This window comes from Triturus cristatus, chromosome 2_2, assembly GCF_964204655.1.
Source record: "Triturus cristatus chromosome 2_2, aTriCri1.1, whole genome shotgun sequence".
Classification (NCBI taxonomy): Eukaryota; Metazoa; Chordata; class Amphibia; order Caudata; family Salamandridae; genus Triturus; species Triturus cristatus.
Window position 1 is genome coordinate 611,184,810 of NC_140582.1, and position 22,638 is coordinate 611,207,447.

Here is a 22,638-nt window from a genome sequence, read left to right on the forward strand (position 1 = left end):
TGAGTAATACCCCTGCTTGTTCAGCTCCACGTGGTGTCATCGGCATCGTTTGTGCAGTACGTGCCACACCAGCACGCTGACGTCAATTCTTTTCTTTCTGTGCCAGTCAGCATAGATCTGTAGTCAGTGCAGATTCAGAGAGAGCTAACCCCTAGGCACTTCATGACTGTTCTTTTACAACTTTTTGTCAAAGTTTTTTGAGACTTGTCTACTGGTGTGACAGGGATATCTGTGAGGAAGGCTGGATTCAGACCCTGTGGCGCCTGTCACTGGCAAATGTCGGTGATGGACCCGCACCTCGTCTGTCTCTGGTGTCATGAGAATTACCACGACGCCAAAACCTGTGTTGATTGTCATGCCATGCACCCCAAGGCTTCGAGGGAGCTATCTCTCAATCTCCTTGCCACTCGATGTACAACACCACTACAGTCTTGAACTCGGTTGAGAGGATGGTCCCGCGATCGGTCACGGAGCCATCAATCTTCTTTGAAGTCGGCCCACTCCAGTAAGTCCCACAAAAAGAAGAAGAGTAAGAAGTCGAAGAGGTCTTAAACTTCATCCCATCCGTCAAAGCCCTCTGATGAGACGAGGGAGCGTCGTCACTTGAGGCCTGGCTCAGTGGCTGAGCCCGCACCTGGGGCATCTCCACACCACACTAGGTTTCCAGGAGCCAGAGCGTCCCCCGCCCAACTCCAAAACATTTATGAGGCAATGCACTACGCATTTGAGCGGTCTGTTCCCGCTGGAGTGCTTTTGGACTCCTGCAGGTTTGAGATTGGCTTCTACTGGTTCACAGCCAGCGCGTCCGCCACTCTGCACCAGTCAGCCCCTTCAATCCACAGATTAATCCGGACTGATGGTGGTTGAGCCACCTTGACCTTCACTGGCACCGATCTCACTGCCGACACTAACGCACTGCAGGCGCCCTCTGGCAAGCTGCTCCCATCTTACCCCCGACTCGGACATAGAGCCGCAGGGGCATCGCCCAACACCGATTCCTGTGCAGACTGGAGCCATTCCCCCCAGGCATGATCCTCAGCCCTTTTCCTATGGACTAGGACTTGGGGTAGATTGAGAGGGGCCACTGGACCCTGAAGAATATCAGCTCCTAGAATCCAACATGGACTGATGTGAAGAACTGGTGAATGCCAGTAGACTGGACACCTTCCCAGGTACTGACTTGATCTCACCTCCTACCATGGCTAAAGAGGTGGGTGCTTAATTTGCTATGGTGATGAGGAGTAGGGCCGAGCTCCTTGACCTTTAGCTGCCCTCCGTGACAGTCAAGTCTAATGTCTTGAGAGAGGTGCTTCAGCAGGAAGTCACCCCTTTCGAATGGCTTCTCCCATTTAATGAGACTCGGGCCATAATGTCCTAACCCGTGGCTGAGGGGAGAGAGGCAGCTAAGTTCACAATTCGATGTGGGCTGGACACGACCGCCTCACTAAGCAGAACGATTTCTTCATCAGTGGCCTTACAGCACCACACACGGCTGAGGACAATTGGCTTTTCAGGCGATGCCCAAGCTTCGCTTATGGACATGCACTTTGATGGCTCCTGTCTCTTTGGAGACAAAGGCAGACTCAGTGCTGGAGTACTTCAAGGACAGCAGAGCTGCGGGTAAGTCCTTGGCCCTTTCCATGGGGTACGGCTCAATAAAGATTTCTGGATCCAGTCTGACACCTGGGGATAATTCTAAGGTAGGGAATCTGCAGCTAGGTAGGGTCTCTACCGGGTAAGGCATTACTGAAGGTCAGTACGTTTTTCGTCCATTGCTGTCCTTTTGCATTTCTTTTTTAAAAATTGTTGATAACAATGGACAAAGTATACGTTGCATCTCTAGTCACATTGTTGTAGTAGCGCCACAGGCTATACCAGCTTACCACAGCATCGTGTAGTACATCTCCAGATCATTTAAGGAACTGTCCAGAACTTAACAAGCTCAATATTCAGTACCAGCTCGTTAACACTTTATGAAGGCCATCTGGCTAGCAATTGCCCACAATCCAAAAGGAGGGTCCCAGGGTGTTGTATGAATGTGCTTGCAATGTTCAACACTCCGTCCATCATTTCCTTTGGTTTTTGCTTTGTTCGCCATAAGTTGGCAGGGTATGCTCAGACGTGAGTCCCTTGCTCACTTTGCCACTGGATTCAAGCAAGCCTGGCTGAAGACGGCTGAAATGCCAGAAACCGGTCCTAGGAAGCTTGTTTCCGGTCCAGGGAAGACATGGCTTGGCAGTTCGGGCTGGACTGTTCCCATGAGGCACAGGATCAGACTGATTTGCATATGGCCATGTCTGAACTGGGGTGGCAGAGTGGGCTAAAGAACGGTGATGGATTAAACCCAGATCAGTTGACTGGGGGTGAGTGCTTGCAATGTTCAACACTCCGTCCATCATTTCCTTTGGTTTTTGCTTTGTTCGCCATAAGTTGGCAGGGTATGCTCAGACGTGAGTCCCTTGCTCACTTTGCCACTGGATTCAAGCAAGCCTGGCTGAAGACGGCTGAAATGCCAGAAACCGGTCCTAGGAAGCTTGTTTCCGGTCCAGGGAAGACATGGCTTGGCAGTTCGGGCCGGACTGTTCCCATGAGGCACAGGATCAGACTGATTTGCATATGGCCATGTCTGAACTGGGGTGGCAGAGTGGGCTAAAGAACGGTGATGGATTAAACCCAGATCAGTTGACTGGGGGTGAGTGCTTGCAATGTTCAACACTCCGTCCATCATTTCCTTTGGTTTTTGCTTTGTTCGCCATAAGTTGGCAGGGTATGCTCAGACGTGAGTCCCTTGCTCACTTTGCCACTGGATTCAAGCAAGCCTGGCTGAAGACGGCTGAAATGCCAGAAACCGGTCCTAGGAAGCTTGTTTCCGGTCCAGGGAAGACATGGCTTGGCAGTTCGGGCTGGACTGTTCCCATGAGGCACAGGATCAGACTGATTTGCATATGGCCATGTCTGAACTGGGGTGGCAGAGTGGGCTAAAGAACGGTGATGGATTAAACCCAGATCAGTTGACTGGGGGTGAGTGCTTTCAATGTTCAACACTCCGTCCATCATTTCCTTTGGTTTTTGCTTTGTTCGCCATAAGTTGGCAGGGTATGCTCAGACGTGAGTCCCTTGCTCACTTTGCCACTGGATTCAAGCAAGCCTGGCTGAAGACGGCTGAAATGCCAGAAACCGGTCCTAGGAAGCTTGTTTCCGGTCCAGGGAAGACATGGCTTGGCAGTTCGGGCTGGACTGTTCCCATGAGGCACAGGATCAGACTGATTTGCATATGGCCATGTCTGAACTGGGGTGGCAGAGTGGGCTAAAGAACGGTGATGGATTAAACCCAGATCAGTTGACTGGGGGTGAGTGCTTGCAATGTTCAACACTCCGTCCATCATTTCCTTTGGTTTTTGCTTTGTTCGCCATAAGTTGGCAGGGTATGCTCAGACGTGAGTCCCTTGCTCACTTTGCCACTGGATTCAAGCAAGCCTGGCTGAAGACGGCTGAAATGCCAGAAACCGGTCCTAGGAAGCTTGTTTCCGGTCCAGGGAAGACATGGCTTGGCAGTTCGGGCTGGACTGTTCCCATGAGGCACAGGATCAGACTGATTTGCATATGGCCATGTCTGAACTGGGGTGGCAGAGTGGGCTAAAGAACGGTGATGGATTAAACCCAGATCAGTTGACTGGGGGTGAGTGCTTGCAATGTTCAACACTCCGTCCATCATTTCCTTTGGTTTTTGCTTTGTTCGCCATAAGTTGGCAGGGTATGCTCAGACGTGAGTCCCTTGCTCACTTTGCCACTGGATTCAAGCAAGCCTGGCTGAAGACGGCTGAAATGCCAGAAACCGGTCCTAGGAAGCTTGTTTCCGGTCCAGGGAAGACATGGCTTGGCAGTTCGGGCTGGACTGTTCCCATGAGGCACAGGATCAGACTGATTTGCATATGGCCATGTCTGAACTGGGGTGGCAGAGTGGGCTAAAGAACGGTGATGGATTAAACCCAGATCAGTTGACTGGGGGTGAGTGCTTGCAATGTTCAACACTCCGTCCATCATTTCCTTTGGTTTTTGCGCTGTTGTATGAATGAGTCACACTTTACGCTCCCACACACACTGTTCTGTTCTATACTGAATTATGCAATAGAGCTTTGTACACCCTTTGTTTCCCCTTCCTTAGTAGCTAAATAGGTTTGGTATAGGCCCCAGAAGTTCTTAGGCTGGTTGCGGGGGGGGGGGTCAACAAGTCACTATAATACTCTGTTTGTGTGCTACAGTATATCATGTCTGTATTTTGCATTTATATAGAAAGGCAAGCACTTTATGTTTGAATCTCCAGCTGAAAGAACAGGGGCATGATTCTTTCTCACATTAATGCTTAAAAGAAAGTCTGGCATTCCTTTTAGAGATGAGTAAGTGCTGTTTCAGGTTGTTGTTAGCTTCTGTCTATGATTAAAATGAACCTCAATGTACTTACTTCCTTTTGGTGCCCATGATTTACAGATATTTACGTGGAGCACTGCATGCCCCTGGGAAAGAAGTATGTGTTCAGGACAACAATGCAGGGAATCACATTACGATGCAATGTGGAACTTGTAAATTAGGAGGGAAAATTAACCTATGTTAAACCTTGTTATTCCAGCTTGATGAGGTACATTTGTTACATAAATACCCTTTCCAGCACCTGTCCACAAAGGAGTAAACCAGAGATTAACCAGGATGTATTTACTTTGCTAAACCTTGTTTATCTAAGTGGATCAACACATCTCATAATTAATTGGTGCATGTGCGCGATATACAGAACATGTAACATAAAAACATACCAAGGATGATAAATGATAAAACAGAACGAGGAATGTGTGAGGAGGCTGTCGAACACATGTATGTAATATGTTCATGAACTTATCCTTAGTAGCAAAAAGATTAAGGGACTCATTAAATATGATTTAGTTTTGGTCACATTGCACCAAACATTATGAAAATGCACATGATGTATGATTAATGTCCTCATTTAATACTGGGGCATTGAGTATTATGATATATCAATTTTAAAGTAAAAGACACACATTCACATCCATCTTTTTCAAGCATGCTGTATGTTTTATTGACTCTGAATATAGGTGTGTATTTTCTTTCACACTCTCTATGGCTTTCTTACACAAAACCTGTGGTTGCAAATTTCATAGCAGTCATTAAAAGGGGATTGCTAGATTACTAATGCATTGTCTAAATATGATAAATGGCGACAGCATGCTAGGTCGAGCTACACAAAGGCAGTTGCATGCGTTATGTACAGCTCGCCGGCCAGGATACTCATGTCTCTTCATCTGGGCATCGACATTAAAGGCTGGATAAAAAACATCTGCTGCACCTCATCTGTAAAGGAAGCGCAACACAGAAACACTATTTGTGGTGAGTATTTGGTGCTGCATGATAGGGGACAGGAATTGAAGCAGCGTTAAATCCCTCTCCCCCGCTGCTGAAGTACCATGTAGGAAATTATTTTTGATCATGTAAAAACATTATTCCAAAAGTCATCATTTGAAGGATGAACTTGTTGAACCGCGGGCTGAGTACACTGGCGCCATGCCAAGAGGACCTGACCTTTGCTTGGCTCTTTATCATAATGATGCAAGGATGTGCAACATACTGGAAACATATGGGCCTTGGTGTAGAATTCTTTAGTGATGGAAAACTCCTCTGAATTTCTGTGGCAGAGAAGAACCCCATGGTGGAAGTTTCTCTATCTATACTATTCCGATCTTAAGGAAATTCCACAAGTGTCTTGTCCTCTCTGGATTGAGCATTTTCCTTCAGAAATCTGAGGATTTCCCATTACTGCTCTCCTCTGAATTAGAAGCTTAGATCCAAATGTCTCCATGTTTTAACAGAGAGACGACCTAGAAAGCTGAAGGGACATTTGTAGACAGGTTGATGCATATTCCTCGGACTGAGGCAATATGTAAACCTTTGTGTTGTGTCCTGTCTTGCTTTCCGTCTCCCTTGTTCTATTATAGAATGTGAAGTTTGGGCTTGCGGTGTTGTTCAATCGGGGAATGAGTGGAAAAGAGAAAGAAGGAGATGATGTTTTCTTTTCCGGTGGCGGGAGTAATGCTATGGCTGTCTCTTGTGATGATGATACGTACTTAATAAATCGAAGTTACCTGACAAGTGCTCCGATTGTTATTCTCCTTGAGAGACTTCTGCTTCTCGATGTATTCAATGATGTCAAACGCTCGGTGCCCAATCACTAAAGTTTATTGTCACATTGACTGCAGTTTATATATTGTGTTATTGTCATCTACTGTTTCTTTTATTATATTTTTCAAACATTGAAAACCTTTTTTAAGAAACTAAATGTATGTGCTATCATAGCTCCTGTTTAGAAAATCTATCTCATCTGAAACAATCCTTCCAAACCACTGATGATATTTTTCTCCCTCCAGCTGAGTGCGAGCAGAGGATACACAGTCCGAACGGGATCATCTCAAGTCCAAACTGGCCAGACAAGTACCCAAGCCGCAAGGAATGCACGTGGGAAATCACCGCCACACCCGGACACAGGGTCAAGCTGGTAAGTACTCTGGAACTTTTCTTGCACCACCAACTATCTCAATCATGTTCACATTAAGACGGGTATGGCCTGAATTTAATCTGCGTTGACAATATACTCTGTCAGTTGTGTTACTGACTGCTTTGCTGCCCTTGGCAAAGAGCTGGCTTTAGGTGTGCCTTGAAACACATGATAGCTAGTGTCTTATTACATTGCCGCTAACTTCAAACTGCGCCACTGGTGATGAAGCTGGATTCTTATCTTATCGTATCTTACCATTCCTAAGAATCCTCAGGTCGACTGAACCTTTTTTTCCTGCTGAATAGTGTGAACGGAAGAAATTCAAATTTCTCAACATAGCCAATTAACTTCAACCTTAAACTCCAAAAATCACTGACTCAGAATTCCAAATTTAAAGGTTTATTACAAAGCCAAAAATAGTTGCACATACAAGCACCTCATCACGAGGTTAAGAAAATAAATGGACACTAATACAAAGAATATCCTACGCAGGAGTCTCATCCGACTCAGAATGAGAATAGTTAACTCCAAAAGCATCAGGCAACCAATAACTGCTCCAATCTCTATGTTAGACTTCTTTAACCTAAAAGAAGAACAATTGGTCTATCCCTACACTACTTCTACAGTGACATCCCTACTTAGCAAGTTTCCCAGACAAGAGAGAAAAGGTGTCAGTAGTGAAGACTTTCTTGGAAGTACACTCACTTTGCTTAATTCAGTAGCCAAAGCTATTGAGCTCGTTCTGAGATGCTTCTTCTAGCTTCCCATCTAATCCTCAACTGCTCCACCCTCCGGGCACTGTCCCTAATACAAAAACACAAAACAGTAGAACACAACCTCGTCACACCTCTTCGGACAGGTCTTCCTTCTGTACTTTTCCATTGAAACTCTTACTTCCTCCAAAGACCGTTGGAATGGCCTTCGGTCCCAGGCACCTTCTCCACTGGAAGTATCATTTCTGCATTCCAGTGTACTCCATGTCTGCTTTTCCTACCTTCCTAACTACTGAAACAAAGGGTTAGTCTTCCTAACAAGCTATGTGTCTTTGCACCTGCAACAGAAACGTATAATCGAAAAACTTTCCACTTGCAGAATTTGCTGACTGCTTCTAAATGACAGCCTTCCCAAGGGAACACTTTTCGGTCTACAATTTTCAGCTAACATAAGAAACAAATAGGCCTTTCTCTAAACGTATATGCGATCTGGCCTTTACATTTAAACATACATTTCTAAAGTTACATTATAAATATTGATTTCAGTACACCTCATACATGAATAAGCAAAACTATACATGTAGACTTTAATATGGTGCACGTTTAAACCTAATGCATCACTTTATTCGTGAACTAATTCATTATGCACCATCTAAAATACATTTTCGATTAAACACTACATTGATCTTCATAAATGACATGATTACATTTCTATTTGCGCTAATGTATGCTGTTTTAATACTACATTTGTAATGACCACACGTTAATACATTCCTTTAGATATGCAGGTGCGGACTACCTGTGATTATGATGCACCCCTACAATTTTTTAGAAAATTTAGATGCTCTATCAGTGGCATTGGACTTTATTTATTAAGGCCAGCACAGTGTACATAAATGAAGACACCTGCTCTTTGTACAGTCAGGCAATTTTTTTAAAAAAACAACACATTTTATTAGATTTCCATGGCACATGATGGACTGGAGCCCACCGTATACATTGTAAAAACATAGCGGATCAAGAGTAGCAATTATATCGTACAACCACTTAGCCTGCGAACCTGCAGGCCGAACAACTAGAACGTAACACAGGCTACCACATAATTTTCGCAATGCAGAATGTCTAAATGTATATGTGCTGATGACAGGGCTACACATTTTGGGCATCATAGTAATCAGGTAGATATATCGGCCGAATTTTATGGAGGGTCTGTTTGCGGCGGGGGAGGGGGTAGATCTATGCCCTGATATGCCGCCCAGCTGGACCAGATTTTCCTGTGTTTCTGCAGGCAGCCTCATGCCTGAAAAACTGCAATCTCTGCTCCCATGCATCTGTCCATGGCCGTCTTCCACCCTCCTATTGCTGGTGGAGATGTCCCTTTCCAAGTTTGGGCAACGTCCCGTTTGGCAAGTGTGAGGCCCAGTAAAAGTAAGTGTTGTTTATAGTGGTTCCCCCCCAATCCCCTCTGTACTATCGAGCAGGAAGAGCTTAGGGTCCATTGGGAGATCCCATGATAAGATCTGGCCCAGGCAGGACAAAATTTTACGCCAAATTGGCTGCAGCGCCCGGCAGCTCAAGACCGTGTAAAAAGAAGGTTCCCTCTGCATCCCCACATCTGTGGCATGTAGGGGACTGGATGACACCCATCATTCACAAGCGGGTGCGTGTGCAGTATAAACAGTGGAGGTATTTGAATTGGGTGAGACAGTAGCGCGTGGAAAATGCAGCGCCGCAGGGACTGGCGAGGGCCTCTGTCCAGTCATCGTCCGTCGTGTCTGGCAGGTCCTCCTCCCATGCCCCTCTTGTCTTACGTAATGTTGTGCCAGTCAGGCGAGTTTTGAAATACTAAAACGTCCCCCTCTTTGCCTAGGAGTTAATGCACCTCTTTTTATAAAAAAGTATCTCAGGGAAATGGTAAGGTTTGAAAACATGAACAAATAAGAGAGAGAATGCCTGACTTAAATGGAATACACTACGAACAGAAAAGCAAGTGGCATCAGACTTTTGAACTATAGTTTACAAACTTTGCCATTTTAAAAGTGTGGCTAAATTACCAAAATGTGCCATGGACAACCTCAATGCAATTCAAAATTAGCACACTCAGAAAAGAGGCAAACTAGCTCATTAAGATAAAATGATACTATTGAAAATGCTAATCCAGAAAAAACATATTAGGTTGTTGCTTACGGTCTGATTACGAGTCGCCTAGTAAATTGTAATCCCTACACAAACATCTGTTTTCTCAGGGATCACGGTCATTACAGAGAGTGATAAAGTCAGTATCCCTTGTTACATTTTCGAGTTTAAATCTGCTGGAATTTAAAGAGTGAAAAGGACCCAGAAAGTACTGGGACAAGCATATTTCTACACGTTGTGCCTTATTTTTTTAGCAAAGCTCTGGATAGGGGATATTATTACACCCTAAGATTCCAAACACCTCAGTGTCGGATTTTGTCAGATGCGATAATTATCACATACTCATTAATTTATTTATTTATATTATTTATTCATAAATTAGGCGCACAATTACCTTGAGTTGTCCTTGTTCCATAACGGAAAATCTAAACAACCTGTGAAAGACAGAACATTTTGTGAGAGAATAACCACCAAGTTTTAAGCATCTTCTGGGAAGCAGGCAGGTTAATTTGAAAAAAGTTAGCAAGTGCTAATGCATTTATGCATAATATATACCCATTCAGAACTAAGCACTTGCCACATTTCCACATACATGTTTGTTCATGAGCGTAATCATTGGAAGCTGCAGATGGAGAACTTCTGGAATTCTTTATGTATAGGCAAATGTATATGTAACTTCAAAATGTTTCTGAATCTACTGGGAAAATTATTTTCTACATAGAGAAGCCCCTTCCACTACCTGCCAGTTGTTGGAGTGTTTCCTACCCATTCCCACCTGGGATAGTAAATTCCTTCTGTCCTTGACAGAAGAAATTGCCAATGTACTAACAGTCAGGTCACAAATACTGGGCGCAAATTGCACACCACCGTTTTGAAACCTGGCTGTCCTAGGTACACTAGGTGCAACAGGTAATCCCAGAGTTGTGTGCCATAGGACTCATGATGCAGTACCAGGTTGGCAGGAACCAATGTGGAGCTGCTTGTGTTTCCATTCAAAGGGGACCTTGCTGGGTAGTTAAGGTTTAACTGTTCTTTTTAGAGCAGGACCAGGTTGATTTTAATGTGGCTGGTTCCTCTCTGATGTGACACGATGGGTTTTAAAATGATGTACTAGATTAAAGCTCAGAGTAATTGAAAGAAGCTGAGATTAATTGAAGCAATCCACCCATCACTTTTTTTGTTTTTACTTAGTGCAACACCCTAAGTGCAATGGGTATACCCATACTTGGGTCCCTTGCTCACTGTACCGCAGGACTCAAGATGTGTCCTTCTGGCAAGGCCCAAGTAGTTTGAAACCAGTCTGGGTTATATTTGTGTTCAAGTTCAGAAGGACCCAGCCTGGCAATTGTAATACATCACATCACAAAATGTGCTGTCTCAGGGGATCGCAGAACAACTTGCCTAATTAATATTAATTAGGGAGATCGCTATTTGGGATGCCTTGTTATTGGCTATGCCCAAGTGAATGCTGCCATGCGAGGGACTGAGAACCTCCTTCCTTCTCTCCAGCCATGCATTAATTAAAAGAATTGGAGCTCCTAAAATAAAATGTTTTCATTGGAGAAGACATCGGTAGTAGCAGGCAATGGTCCCATGAAGTGGTGACCAACAGAGACAAAGACCAGTAGGGTGGGTGGAGGGGACGGTGGGGGTGAGAGTACCGGCAGTAAGCACGTGAAAAAGAGCACGGCGGGGGGTGGTAATAATTTAAAAAACACAAGTCTTACCTGGTGCTGGTGTCCGCCTCACGCTGCTTTGTTCCTGTTCCCCAGCAGTTCCTGGGACAGCATCAGACTCCCCATCCAATCATGCATTGAGCAGCATGGGGATTGGCCTCAGCAGTTTGGAACAACGCTCGCTCAGGCACAGGTTGTAGAAACCTAAGTGCGCATGTCTGTTCGGTGGGCCTGAGATGACTGACCAAACTGACATGCTAAAACTGCTCATTTACCACTCCTCCACCCCCCTCCCATTGTCCTGCCATGCCCCTCCCTGCAAACACTGGCTCAGAGCCAGCAGCTGAAAAATAATACGATAGTAACATATCTTTTAATTTTTTAGCTGCTGGCTCTGAGCCTATGTGGCAACGTTCCTCCGCCATTGCGGAGGAGCCGCCGCTGGCCCCATGGACCATTGACTACTCCTACCAAGCCTACCTGATAAAATTCTCTGAGGGAAAGCAGTCTGAGGGGGATAGCTTCACCTTTGCAAATAAGTCTTTGAGGAGTTGGTAACTTTTCAATGCTTTGCAAACGCAAGTGTAGTTACAGACCATTGAGACATCTCATTCCACATAGCAATTTCATGCCCCCTCCTATTTGCAATTTGGAGTTAGTCACAAACGCTGGTATGTGATTATGAAAGGTTTTTCTGAATTGCAAATGAGGATTAGTACTATTAAAAATACCCTTTTGCAGTTACAAACCCTGCAGTTTTGCAGATCACAGGATTTGCAACTGCAAAATTCCTTAGTACATCTGACCCTTATCACTAGCTGTATAAAATGCGGGAATATGGCAGACGAAGGTTTGTGAATATTTACAGGTTTGTCAACATTACCTATGTAGACAGGCATTTCCACCTTGAATACACATAACTAGCCCCTGCGAGAAGATCTGCTCACTCATCGTTGTCACCTTAGCAGTGTCAAACTGATGTTCCACTATGTTGTATTGCAACATTTATGTAGTGCTTACTACCCCTATGGGAGGTGCTGGAGTACTTGTCTACATAGTTAGCATGCTGCACCATGTAGGGTGTGTGGCTGAAAGTGTGTCGTCTTTGTTTTGGTCCTGTGCCAGAAGTGTTCACATGTTGTGCATGATGACCGAGGTTATCTTACTATAGGACTCCGCACTTAGCTATGTGATGGTTGAAAAAGTGGGAGGGAGAGACGCTCTGTAGGAAGCTGCTCTCTATATAGTGCACCAAAATGAGGTACACTGTGCAGAGCCCAGGCAAACCCCAAAGGAATTACAGAGGTACAAATGACACCCCAAATGCTATCTTTTGTGGTAATGTGGGCGAGCAGTTAAGCATATCAAAGGGTAGTGCTAACCATTTATTACACACACAAAGGCAGTAAATGAGACAAACACCCAATAAAGAAATCCAAAGCCAATGTATAAAATAATGCATACTTTTATGTAAATTTAGATACCAAGATCATAGGAATCGGATAAGTACTATTCAAGTTATGAATTTTTACAGTTTTCAGAAATGAACACAATGCATTTTCTGGACGGACATTGTTATCGTATGGAGGAAACACATGTATTACTTTCGAGCACTTGTCAGCGACTTACAGGACTGTTCTTATGGACTTGAGGTGAGTATGGGACAAGGCCCAATGCCACACCAACAGGTCACCTCAGAAGGCGCTGAGGCATCCGGGTGGAGAGGTGTGCCCCATTCACTTCAACAGGAGAACTGTCCTGTTACAAAGAGGCTGAAAGCAGGGATAGGGGCACCAGTCTGGGGGAACCCACAGGGGGTCTCAACCCTTGAGGTCCTCGGGCACTCAGGGATACTTGTGGGTCACTTCTCATCGGGCTGTGGGGCTTGGATGCAGTGGTGTCTTTTGGGGCCGGATTCTGGTGCAGGAGTCTCTCGCAGTTGGAGGGGGCCTGCAGGGAGAGGCTGCAGGCGGTGACTGGAAGTCCAGTCTGGGCAAACCCAAGTATAAATTTAGCTCTTGTGGGTCTGGGGATGCCGTTGACACCGTCACCTCCCTTGGACTTGGGCTTGGGAGCGCAGTGCATAGGTGCTTTGAGGTGTCTGGTGGCGGCAGTCACAGACTCACTTCTTTGTCTTTCTTTTCCTGCAGGAGCGGCAAACAGGACAGCTGGGCCAGTCACAATGTGGGTCTCACTGTCTCTGAAGTCCCTCGACTTGCAGGTCAGTCTTCCTTAGCGTTGGTGTCCAGACTGTACACAGCAAGCCTTGGCTGCTGCAAGAGATCCGGTACCCGGGTATTGGTCCTGTGCAGCTCTGGTTGGTCCTGGTATCCTCCCACTCTGTGGAGAGACTGATCTGACCTTCAGGAGCACAGTGTCTCTTCCTGGGGAGTGACTGCGTCGGGCTGGCTGGGGAGCGTGGGAGTGACAACTCAGTGGACCGCACCTTGCATCTTTGGTGCCTGCGGCTGCAGGGGAATAGCTCCTCTACGCCAAAGTGAGTTTCTTCAGGCAATTAGCAAAGCAATGGCAGCCCTCTGGGTTTTTCGGTGACTGCACAATGGCAGGACGAGTCTGCTTCTTCCACGATTGTTGGGGGCAGCAGTCCGGCTAGCAGGGTTGGCGCCAAGTCAGTCGTTGCTCCTCTGTTCTCGTGACAGGACTCTTCTTTCTCCAATCCTTCTCTTGATCCATCGGAATCTGTAGATCTGACATCAAGGGGTCCTCCTAAATACTCAATTTAGGGGTGCTAAGGGGAGTGAGGTGTAGTAGCCAATGGGGTACTTACCCCTGGAGGTACTACGCCCCCTGTATGACCACTTCCTGTGGGAAGTGGGGATAACTCTGTCCCAGAATTCCTAAATTTGCCAACACATACATAGCTAACTCTGAAGAGTTGAGGCCACCTCAGAGTAGGCCACCTTAAGTATGGTACTGGCCTGGGGGCGGGCACGCCTCCCTGACCAGCTAATTTTCCCACCTGTCCAGGTGCTAAAGGGCTCTGGACAAAGGGGGTCAGCTTTCTCGCCTATGAGAGAAGCCAGATTTGCAGATTAGAAGGCAGTGAGCTCATCGAAACCCCTGCCTTAGAATGCTAAATTACCAGCCTTTCCTGGGGGGAGGAGGTGATAACAACTCTCCTCAGAGCAGGCATTGTTCCTTACCTCCTGAGAGCAAGACTCTCACCCCTGGGGGGTCAGAAACTCGACAGTGGTGGCAGGCTGGGCAGCACCATCCGCAAACACACTAGAGCTTGGTAGGTTTTCAGGGAGTACCTCTAAAGCACCCTCTGGGTGCATGTATTGATAAATTCATTACTGGAATCAGTGTGGGTTTATTAGTACAAGGTGTTTGATACCAAACACCATAGGTTTCAGTGAAGCCATTATGTAGCTGGGAAACTTGTTTTGACCAGTGCCCCATGCTTTGTTTTGGGTCTCGCAGACCTAGCGCTGGAGCGCGCTGCTCTCCTCGCTCTGTGAGGCTTCTTGTGATTGATTTACTTTCACAAGTGGAGTGTAGGCTCCGCCCCTTTTTTCATAGGCTTCCGTCATTGCCCATGCTAAACGCCGGCCTCCGATTGCAACTGAGGCTTTTCAGTCCCTCCTTGTTGCCGCCCTGTCTCCTTTTGGCCCCGCCCACCTGCACTGGATTGTTTACTGGTGACGTTATACCATCTGCTTCATTAGTCGGTAGGCACTCTTTTTTCTTCATTCTGCTTTGGCAATGGCGGCCGCGAAGTAAGTGTAAACCATCGGCTGCCTTGCGCAATGGCGATAGCTTTTATGGCTTCCCTCCAGCGTAGCAGAATTTTTCTTCTTCACATGCTCGGTCTTCATGTAGTCTTTGATGTTGTTTATTCTCTTTTAGAAACTGCTGCAAAATATCATTTTTCGTGGTACTTTCACTTTCAGTGTGCGTTGTTACCCACTCTGTGGAAACGCTTTGGTTTTGTTTATTCTCTTTAAGAAACAGCTGCAGCAGTCTTCACTTCCTCATGAAGTACATTTTATTCAGAGTTCTGGTCAGTTTTGGATACTTAAATTTGCCTGCGTCATCAGACGACCGCCCTCAGTGGAGTTCCCAGGCGGTGACAGGGTTTATAATGTTCAACTTGTTTGGATTCCGACGCATACCAAGACAGCTCAGTGGGTTGACAGCCGGCTGCACAGATGTGTGTGGAAGCTGCGGGACACAAGTATACATCCAACGTGGCCAGCTCAGCATACATCCTTCCGGCCGACATGATGAGGAACACGACTGTCACTCAAGAGGCAGTGCAGTTTCGTTTTTGGTGTCCGACATATTGGTTGTTAGTAGTTTAATGTTTTGTTGTAATTAAAGGAGCCCGTCCTTTTTTTATCTTATAGTATCTGACCAGAAGGTGAGCTGTTTCCTACTGTGACCCTATAAAACATGCACAGACCGATCCTTTTTAAGGACACTGCAGACTACTCGCTACCTTCATTCTAAAGCTGAAGTTAGCTCATGCTGTCGCAATCAGTCTGTCCTCGGAAACCACAGCTCTGCAGATATATCCCCTTCCAGCACCACAAGAGTAAGTGCTCTGATTATTCTCAAGTGTCCGACACCAGATGTTAAAGCTTTGGTTTTGGTGGCGCAGGGTCACCAAGGTGATTATACTCTTTGTGTGCCAGAAATACCGTGCAGGTGCCTCATCAAGGCCTGCAGACAAAACTGGTATCTGCACCGGAATTATGTGGATATTGAGGTTGCTGTGCTTTACGCAGAATTACGTTGTTGCCACATAATTCACCACCTGCTGCATAATTTGCAACTTTCACTAAAATAATTTTTGTAATTAGCTTGAACAGATCAAATGTTACTAAAAAAAATAGCGAAATGCTCCGCACAATGGCAGAACCCCAGCTTGTTTACTTAGTCGCACCTGGACTCCCAAAGTATGACATAAGACACTATTGCCTTGTAGGATGTGAGGCGTCACATCCCCCACTGTGGGGTCTGAAGCAGTAGAATTCCCCAGTTCTGAGGTCTGTGGTGCTGCATCACCCCTCTCTTGGTTTGTAGGGTCCATGGTTCCTTTCCTTACAGAGTACATGCACTTCTATTTTCCCAATTCAAGCACTGCTTCAGACCCCATTACCCTTAGTGGTGTTTCACTCTCCGCTCGTTTGGTATAATGGACCAAGCACCCATGTTGGGATGGTTGTGCTTGACCCCCCTCCACCTTGTGAGATTAGAGATGCTGGATTTCCCCTTGTGTGGTATAAAACACTAGCCAACACCTCCTCGTGAGGTATAAGGCGCATGTTCTCCATCGTGCCCTTTGTGCACTGAGCGCCCTTTCTGTAGTATGAGGGACCCCTGCACCCTGTATTAGGTTTTAGCTATGGTGCCTTGTTTGGTGCCACACTTGCTGGCTTAAAGGTACCAGGTGCCCTGTTAGGTTAATTACACCCCAAACTCTTCTCTTGGTGGTACTCGGGGGCTGGCCCCTTGTCACTGATGCGAATTGAGAAACATCAGTGCGAGAAAATGGAGCAGTGAGCAGCACTTACAGTCGAGCGAGTCTCAGACCCGGGAATTATTAAAACCGGTCTCTGTGTTCATATCCTTATCTTTACCGCGAAAGCATTGATCAATTCCTCAACATTAACTATAAAATCACTTCTGGTAGTTCACGTCCGTGATGCAATACCAATTTACATTTAACATATTTTACTTCACCTTTCGTTCCCTTTAATTAGTTTTTCCCGATACTGTGTTTTTGCAGCTGTTCTGCATGCAACGCATGACTGACTCTTCGATAGCGCATACTGTGAACTGTTCGCCTCCAGGTGTTTGTGCGAGTGCAAGGTCTGAGTGGGTGGGTGTTCGTAACGGGGCACAATTGAGCGCTGGAGATAAGGTTTTAAGACAGTACGAATTTCTCACAGTGCCTGTCACTTGGTCAAAGAGGTGTTCAGACTCTTTTAGCATCCAATCCTTGGCCGCTCTGCAAAAAGCACAGAAAGATAGTCAGAGGTTTGCCAACTGTGATTATCAATATACGTGAAGGAGGCGCACAGCTGTTACAACATTGACAGCACCAAAGGAAAAGAAATAGCTACATTTACAGGTGAGGAGAAAGAGGGGGAGAGAGAGGAGAGAGATGGTGAAGTGGAGGTTACAGAAGCAATGACACGCAGAAGCCACAGAAGGGAAGAGCAAGAAGTCACTTATGAAAGGGAAGGATGTGCCGTGTGAGATATGTAGAAAGGATTTCAGAAGCAGGGACCAACTGAGTAGGAGACTGCAAAGCAAAGTAATGTGAACGAGAGAACTGGAAGTAATGTGAAGGCGAAAACGCAAGTGCCTAAGACACTGAAGAACACTACACCCACAGACTTTAGTCAGGTTTCATTTATGGTCTCTCACTTTCAGAAATGAAATAGTTGCAATTCAAATTATTCACAACCAAAATCACGGCTGCCACTCATTTATCTCAAACTGTTAAGAAACACTGTCAAAGCCAATAGATTCGGCTTGGTTAAGCCATATCGTCATTGTTGGAGCGATGGGAACCATTTTTATAGATGCAACACAAAGAATTAAGTTTTTTTAAATTTAATGTATAAATAATATGTTTTATAGTCTGTTCCTTTTACAAAATGGAGATATCGCACCAGTGTTGGGGAGTTACCACCCAGCAGTTATTTGCAGCTCAAAACTGGAAGTAGGAGTGCTTTCAAGACTTTTTGGGGGGGGGGGGGCAGACTTATATAGCGCGAACTCGACCCACATATATATATATATATATATATATATATATATATATATATATATATATATATATATATATATATATATATATATATATATATATATATATATATATATATATATATATATTACCCACTGGCGGTCGCCAGTAGGGAGTTATAGTTAGGACCCCTTTTCCATAGGAAAACCGCAACATTCTATTTGGAATAACTTTGGCGCCAGTCGACGAATTCTCGCAAATTTCTCAAAATAGGTGGGGCGCTACGCTCCGCTCCTACCCTGAAAGTCTCGGGGGGATTCGTCAAGCGGGGGCTGAGATAAAAGGGGGGTCCCAAAACGCGTTTTTCCCATGCATTTTTCCATAGGACCTTTAGACAGGGCTACAGCCCGAACGGCTGAACAGAATTACTAGAAATTTGGCAGAGAGGTAGTCCTCAGGTCAAGGAAGTGCCTTTTGTAGGTTTGGTGTAAATCTGTTCAGTAGATTTTGAGAAAATAGCCTTTAAATCAATATATATATCTGAGCCAGCTTACGGTACGCTTACCGTAAGCTTACCGTACGCGTACGGTGGCGTGCGCGAGCGCGATTCTGATTGGCTCTTAGATCTTAGTAAACATTCGAATCGGCCGAAACCAGGATGCGGCGGCCGCCATTTTCTCTCTCGCACTGAGAGTTAGGTTGTTAAATAAAACCAATAAACATGTAAAGGGGCTGTTTCGACAGCTCCCACACACATAGCCATGTTGAGGGAGTCCCCAAAGACCCCCCAAGGCCAAAAATTGAATTTTTATTTTTTCGCTAATTTCGCCGATTGCGCTTACCGTACGCGTACGGTAAAAAATGTAATAAAAAAAACACTATCCACACTGTCCCCATCCCCTGTGCTTTTGGTGGCCGCAGGCCACCAAATGTGCAGGGCTTATTAAAGTTGTGAAAAACCACAATATTTTAAACAAAAATAATAAAAGAAAAAATTATCCACACTCTCTCCACCCCGTGTGCAAATGGTGCCCGAAGGGCACCATTTGTGCATGGCTTATAAAAATTACGAAAAATTAAAATATTACCTTTCAAAACGAAGTGCATCATATGTCCTCCATGTGCGCACGGTGCGCGAAGCGCATCGTGCGTACATGGCCCATCTAGCGCACCGCGTGCCCACCGTGCGTGCACGGCACTAACTGCGTAAAGTGGGCGCGCGGTGCGCGAAGCGCACCGCGTACTTACTGTGCGCGCACGGTGCGCGAAGCGCACCGTGCGCGCACGGAACGAACTGCGTTAAGTGGGCGCGCACGCCACGAATGGCGTAAAGTAACTTAGCATTTAAAAAACCGTACAAATTCACTGAAAAAACCATAGGTTTTACACACGTTATAGTTAGGAATTAGCATTTAAAAAACCTTGCAAATTCACTGAAAAAACCATAGGTTTCACACATGTTATAGTTAGCGGAAATTTTACTGATAAAAAACCAGTGAAATTCCCCCATTATAGTTAGTGCAGGCAACTATAACTCACGCGACCGCAATCTTCTGCTGATGACATATGTGTCTTTATGAAAAAAAAATATTTGTAATATATGTATAGCTAAAAATGTATGGAAGAAGACATGGGCAAATAAGTGTCTAAATACAGTATTAGCATCAGCAGAGGATTGCGGTCGCGTGAGTTATAGTTGCCTGCACTAACTATAATGGGGGAATTTCACTGGTTTTTTATCAGTAAAATTTCCGCTAACTATAACATGTGTGAAACCTATGGTTTTTTCAGTGAATATATATATATATATATATATATATATATATATATATATATGAAATCCCCAACATTCTATTTGGAATAACTTTGGTGCCGGTTGACGAATCTTCGCGAAATTTTCAAAACTCGTAGCCCGCTCCGGTCCGCTCCTATCCTGAAAGTCTCGGGGTGATTCGTAAAACGGGGGCCGAGAAAAAAGGGGGTCCCAAAACGTGTTTTCCCCATGCAATTTTCCATAGGGACCGTTAGTCGCAGCTACAGCCCGAACTGCTGAACGGAATTACACCAAATTTGGCAAAAAGGTAGCCCTTGGTTCACACTCGTGCCTTTTGCTTAAATGGTGTAAATCCGTTCAGTAGTTCCTGAGAAAATCAAAAGTAAAATCATAGATATATCTATGGGCGCAGTGGATCAGCGCACCCTGCCGAGCACGAGCTGTATGCTAATTGGCTGTCAACACTCCAAACCAGGAAGTGTTGGCAGCCATCTTGTGCCTCGGTACAACCGAGGCACAAGAAAAGAGAAGAAACAACACGCAGAATGCAAAAACGTCGCAGGGTAGAAACACCCTGACCCCCTAGGCCTGCTTAGGGGGTCCCACAAGGACACTCAGGGCCCCCAATTTTTTTTTTTTTTAAATCCCTGGGGCTATGCAAGTATTGGGTTGGGTGGCCCAAAGGGGCCCCCCAGCCCCAGGGACCGCCACCCCCGGGGCTTTATGGAAATATGTGGGGGGCTCATAGCCCCCCCAGCCCCAGGGGCCGCTACCCCTCAGGGCTTCAAAAATGAATGGCTGGGGGGGGGCTCAAAGGCCACCCCAAGCCCCGGGACTGCCACCCTCCGGGGCTATGTGAAAATATTTGCGGGGGGCTCACGGCCCCCCCGCAGCCCCGGGGACCGCCACCCCCCGGGGCTTGTGTATTTAAAAAAAAGAAATACCCTGTGTGGGAGGGCTCAAGTCCCCCCACACGCCCCGGGGACCGCCACCTCCCCGGGACTCTAAATATGTAAATTGGGGGGTCCGTGACGGACCCCCCAGCCCCGGGGACCACCACCCCCCAGGGTGCCCCCCCCCGGGACACTGCTGTTTGCTATGGCAGGGCAGGAGCCTCGCAGCTCCCGCCCTGCTATAGCTAACTTGGTTTGAATTTTGAAAGAGAGAGCAGAGAAACCTGCTCTCTCTTTCAAAATTCAAACCAAATTGCTTTTCCACATGGGGAGCTGCAGGAGGTACCTAGTGGGGTAGTTTGACCCTAGGGACCCTTAGGATTCAAGGGGACTTAATCTCTCAACTTAGAACGGCCACAGGGCGGGTTTACACAGTGGTGATGGGAGGGGACAGGGCCTTCGGTGACGTGTGCAAACACGCCCTGTGGCGCGTTTTAAGTTGGGGAAATAATTCCCCTTCAATCCTAAGGGACCCTGGAGGCCAACTAGCCCACCAGGTGCTTCCAGTAAGTGCCACTGCGCTGCGTTGCAGAGAGGTGGTGCAGGCTGTGCCCCTTTTTACACCTCTCTGCAATGGTGCTTACTGGAGGTACCTAGTGGGCTAATTTGCCCCTAGGGTGCCTCAGGATTCAAGGGGAGTTAATCTCCCAACTTAAAACGGCCACAGGGCGTGTTTACACAGTGGGAAAGGGAGGGGACGGGGCCTGAGGTGACGTGTGCAAACACGCCCTATGGCGCGTTTTAAGTTGGGGAAATAATTCCCCTTCAATCCTGAGGGCCCATGGGGGCCAACTAGTCCACCAGGTGCTTCCAGTAAGCACCACTGTGCTGCGTTGCAGAGAGGTGGTCCAGGCCGTGCCCATTTTCTCTGCAAGGCATCTCTGTGGTGCTAACTAGAGATACCTGATGGGCTAGTTGTACCCAAGGGACACTCAGGATTCAAGGGGACTTTATCCCCCAAATTAAAACGGCCACAGGGCACACGTCAGCTCAGCCCCCCCCCCTTCACCAGTGTGCAAACACGCCCCGTGGTGCGTTTTAAGAGGTAGTTTTAATCCCCCTGCCATATTATGCACTAGGGACTTACAGAGGAGGTCATGCTAATCACAGGGGTACCCCAACGCATAGTGTTCCCTAGTGTATGTAGGTGGCTCTAGGCCTGGTTAGTCAGTCAGTTACCACCAGTACCCATCTGAAAAAGTTGTGGGCACAGGATGATTTTGCAACAAGGCTTCTTTCTGCTCCTCTGTTGGTTCTTTCTGTACATGTCTTGCTTCTTCCTGCATTTTTCTTCGTCTTTGTGGACTTCTGTTGTTTCTTTCTACATTTCTTTTGCTTCTTTCTGTGCGTTTTTTCTTCTTTCTTCACATGTCATACTTCTGTAGGCATTGTTAGAAACTAGCATTTAAAAAAACTTAGAAATTCACTGAAAAGACCATAGGTTTCAGGCACGTTATAGTTAGAAATGAGCATTTAAAAAACCCTTGAAATTCTCTGAAAAAACAATGTTTCAGGCACGTTATAGTTAGAAATTAGCATGTAAAAAACCTTAGAAATTCACTGAAAAAACCATAGGTTTCAGGGGCGTTTCTGTGACAGTCCTGTACTGAGTGACCGTAAGTATGAGTGACTGTACGGATGAGTGAGTGGATGTGTGTGTAGACCTAAGAATCAGTGAGCGGGTATGTAGTTATTGATGTTGAAGTGTCTATGGTTTTGAGAATGGCAGTCTGTAATTTAGAGTGGGTGTATCAAAAGTTATATTAGGGTGTGATAAGATGCATGAAATTATCACTTGGATGATGTCATCAGTGATGTCATCAGTGATCTCATTTGAGATGTCATCAGTGATGTCACTGACCATGAGTGATGTAAAATGTGACGTCATCAGCAGTGCATTGCGGGGGCGCGAGTTATAGTTAGCTGAACTAACTATAACGGGGGAATTTCACGGGTTTTGTACGAGTGACATGTCCAACTAACTATAACGCCCCTGAAACCTATGTATTTTTCAGTGAATATATATATATATGCTATATATATCCATATATATTTGTTTGAGTAGGCGCGGGGATATTACGTGATTTGCGCAGACTCACAGTA

At 45.9% G+C, this 22,638-nt stretch overlaps 1 protein-coding gene across 2 annotated transcripts in view; it reads left to right on the plus strand.

Moving 5' to 3' along the window:
• Positions 1–22,638, plus strand: part of TLL1 (tolloid like 1) — a 416,213-nt gene that overhangs the window by 368,240 nt on the left and 25,335 nt on the right. For both annotated transcript variants that reach the window (XM_085641791.1, XM_085641792.1), the window contains exon 18: positions 6,432–6,559. In XM_085641791.1, the coding sequence (XP_085497917.1) occupies positions 6,432–6,559 (128 nt within the window). The remainder of the gene's footprint in view (positions 1–6,431; positions 6,560–22,638) is intronic.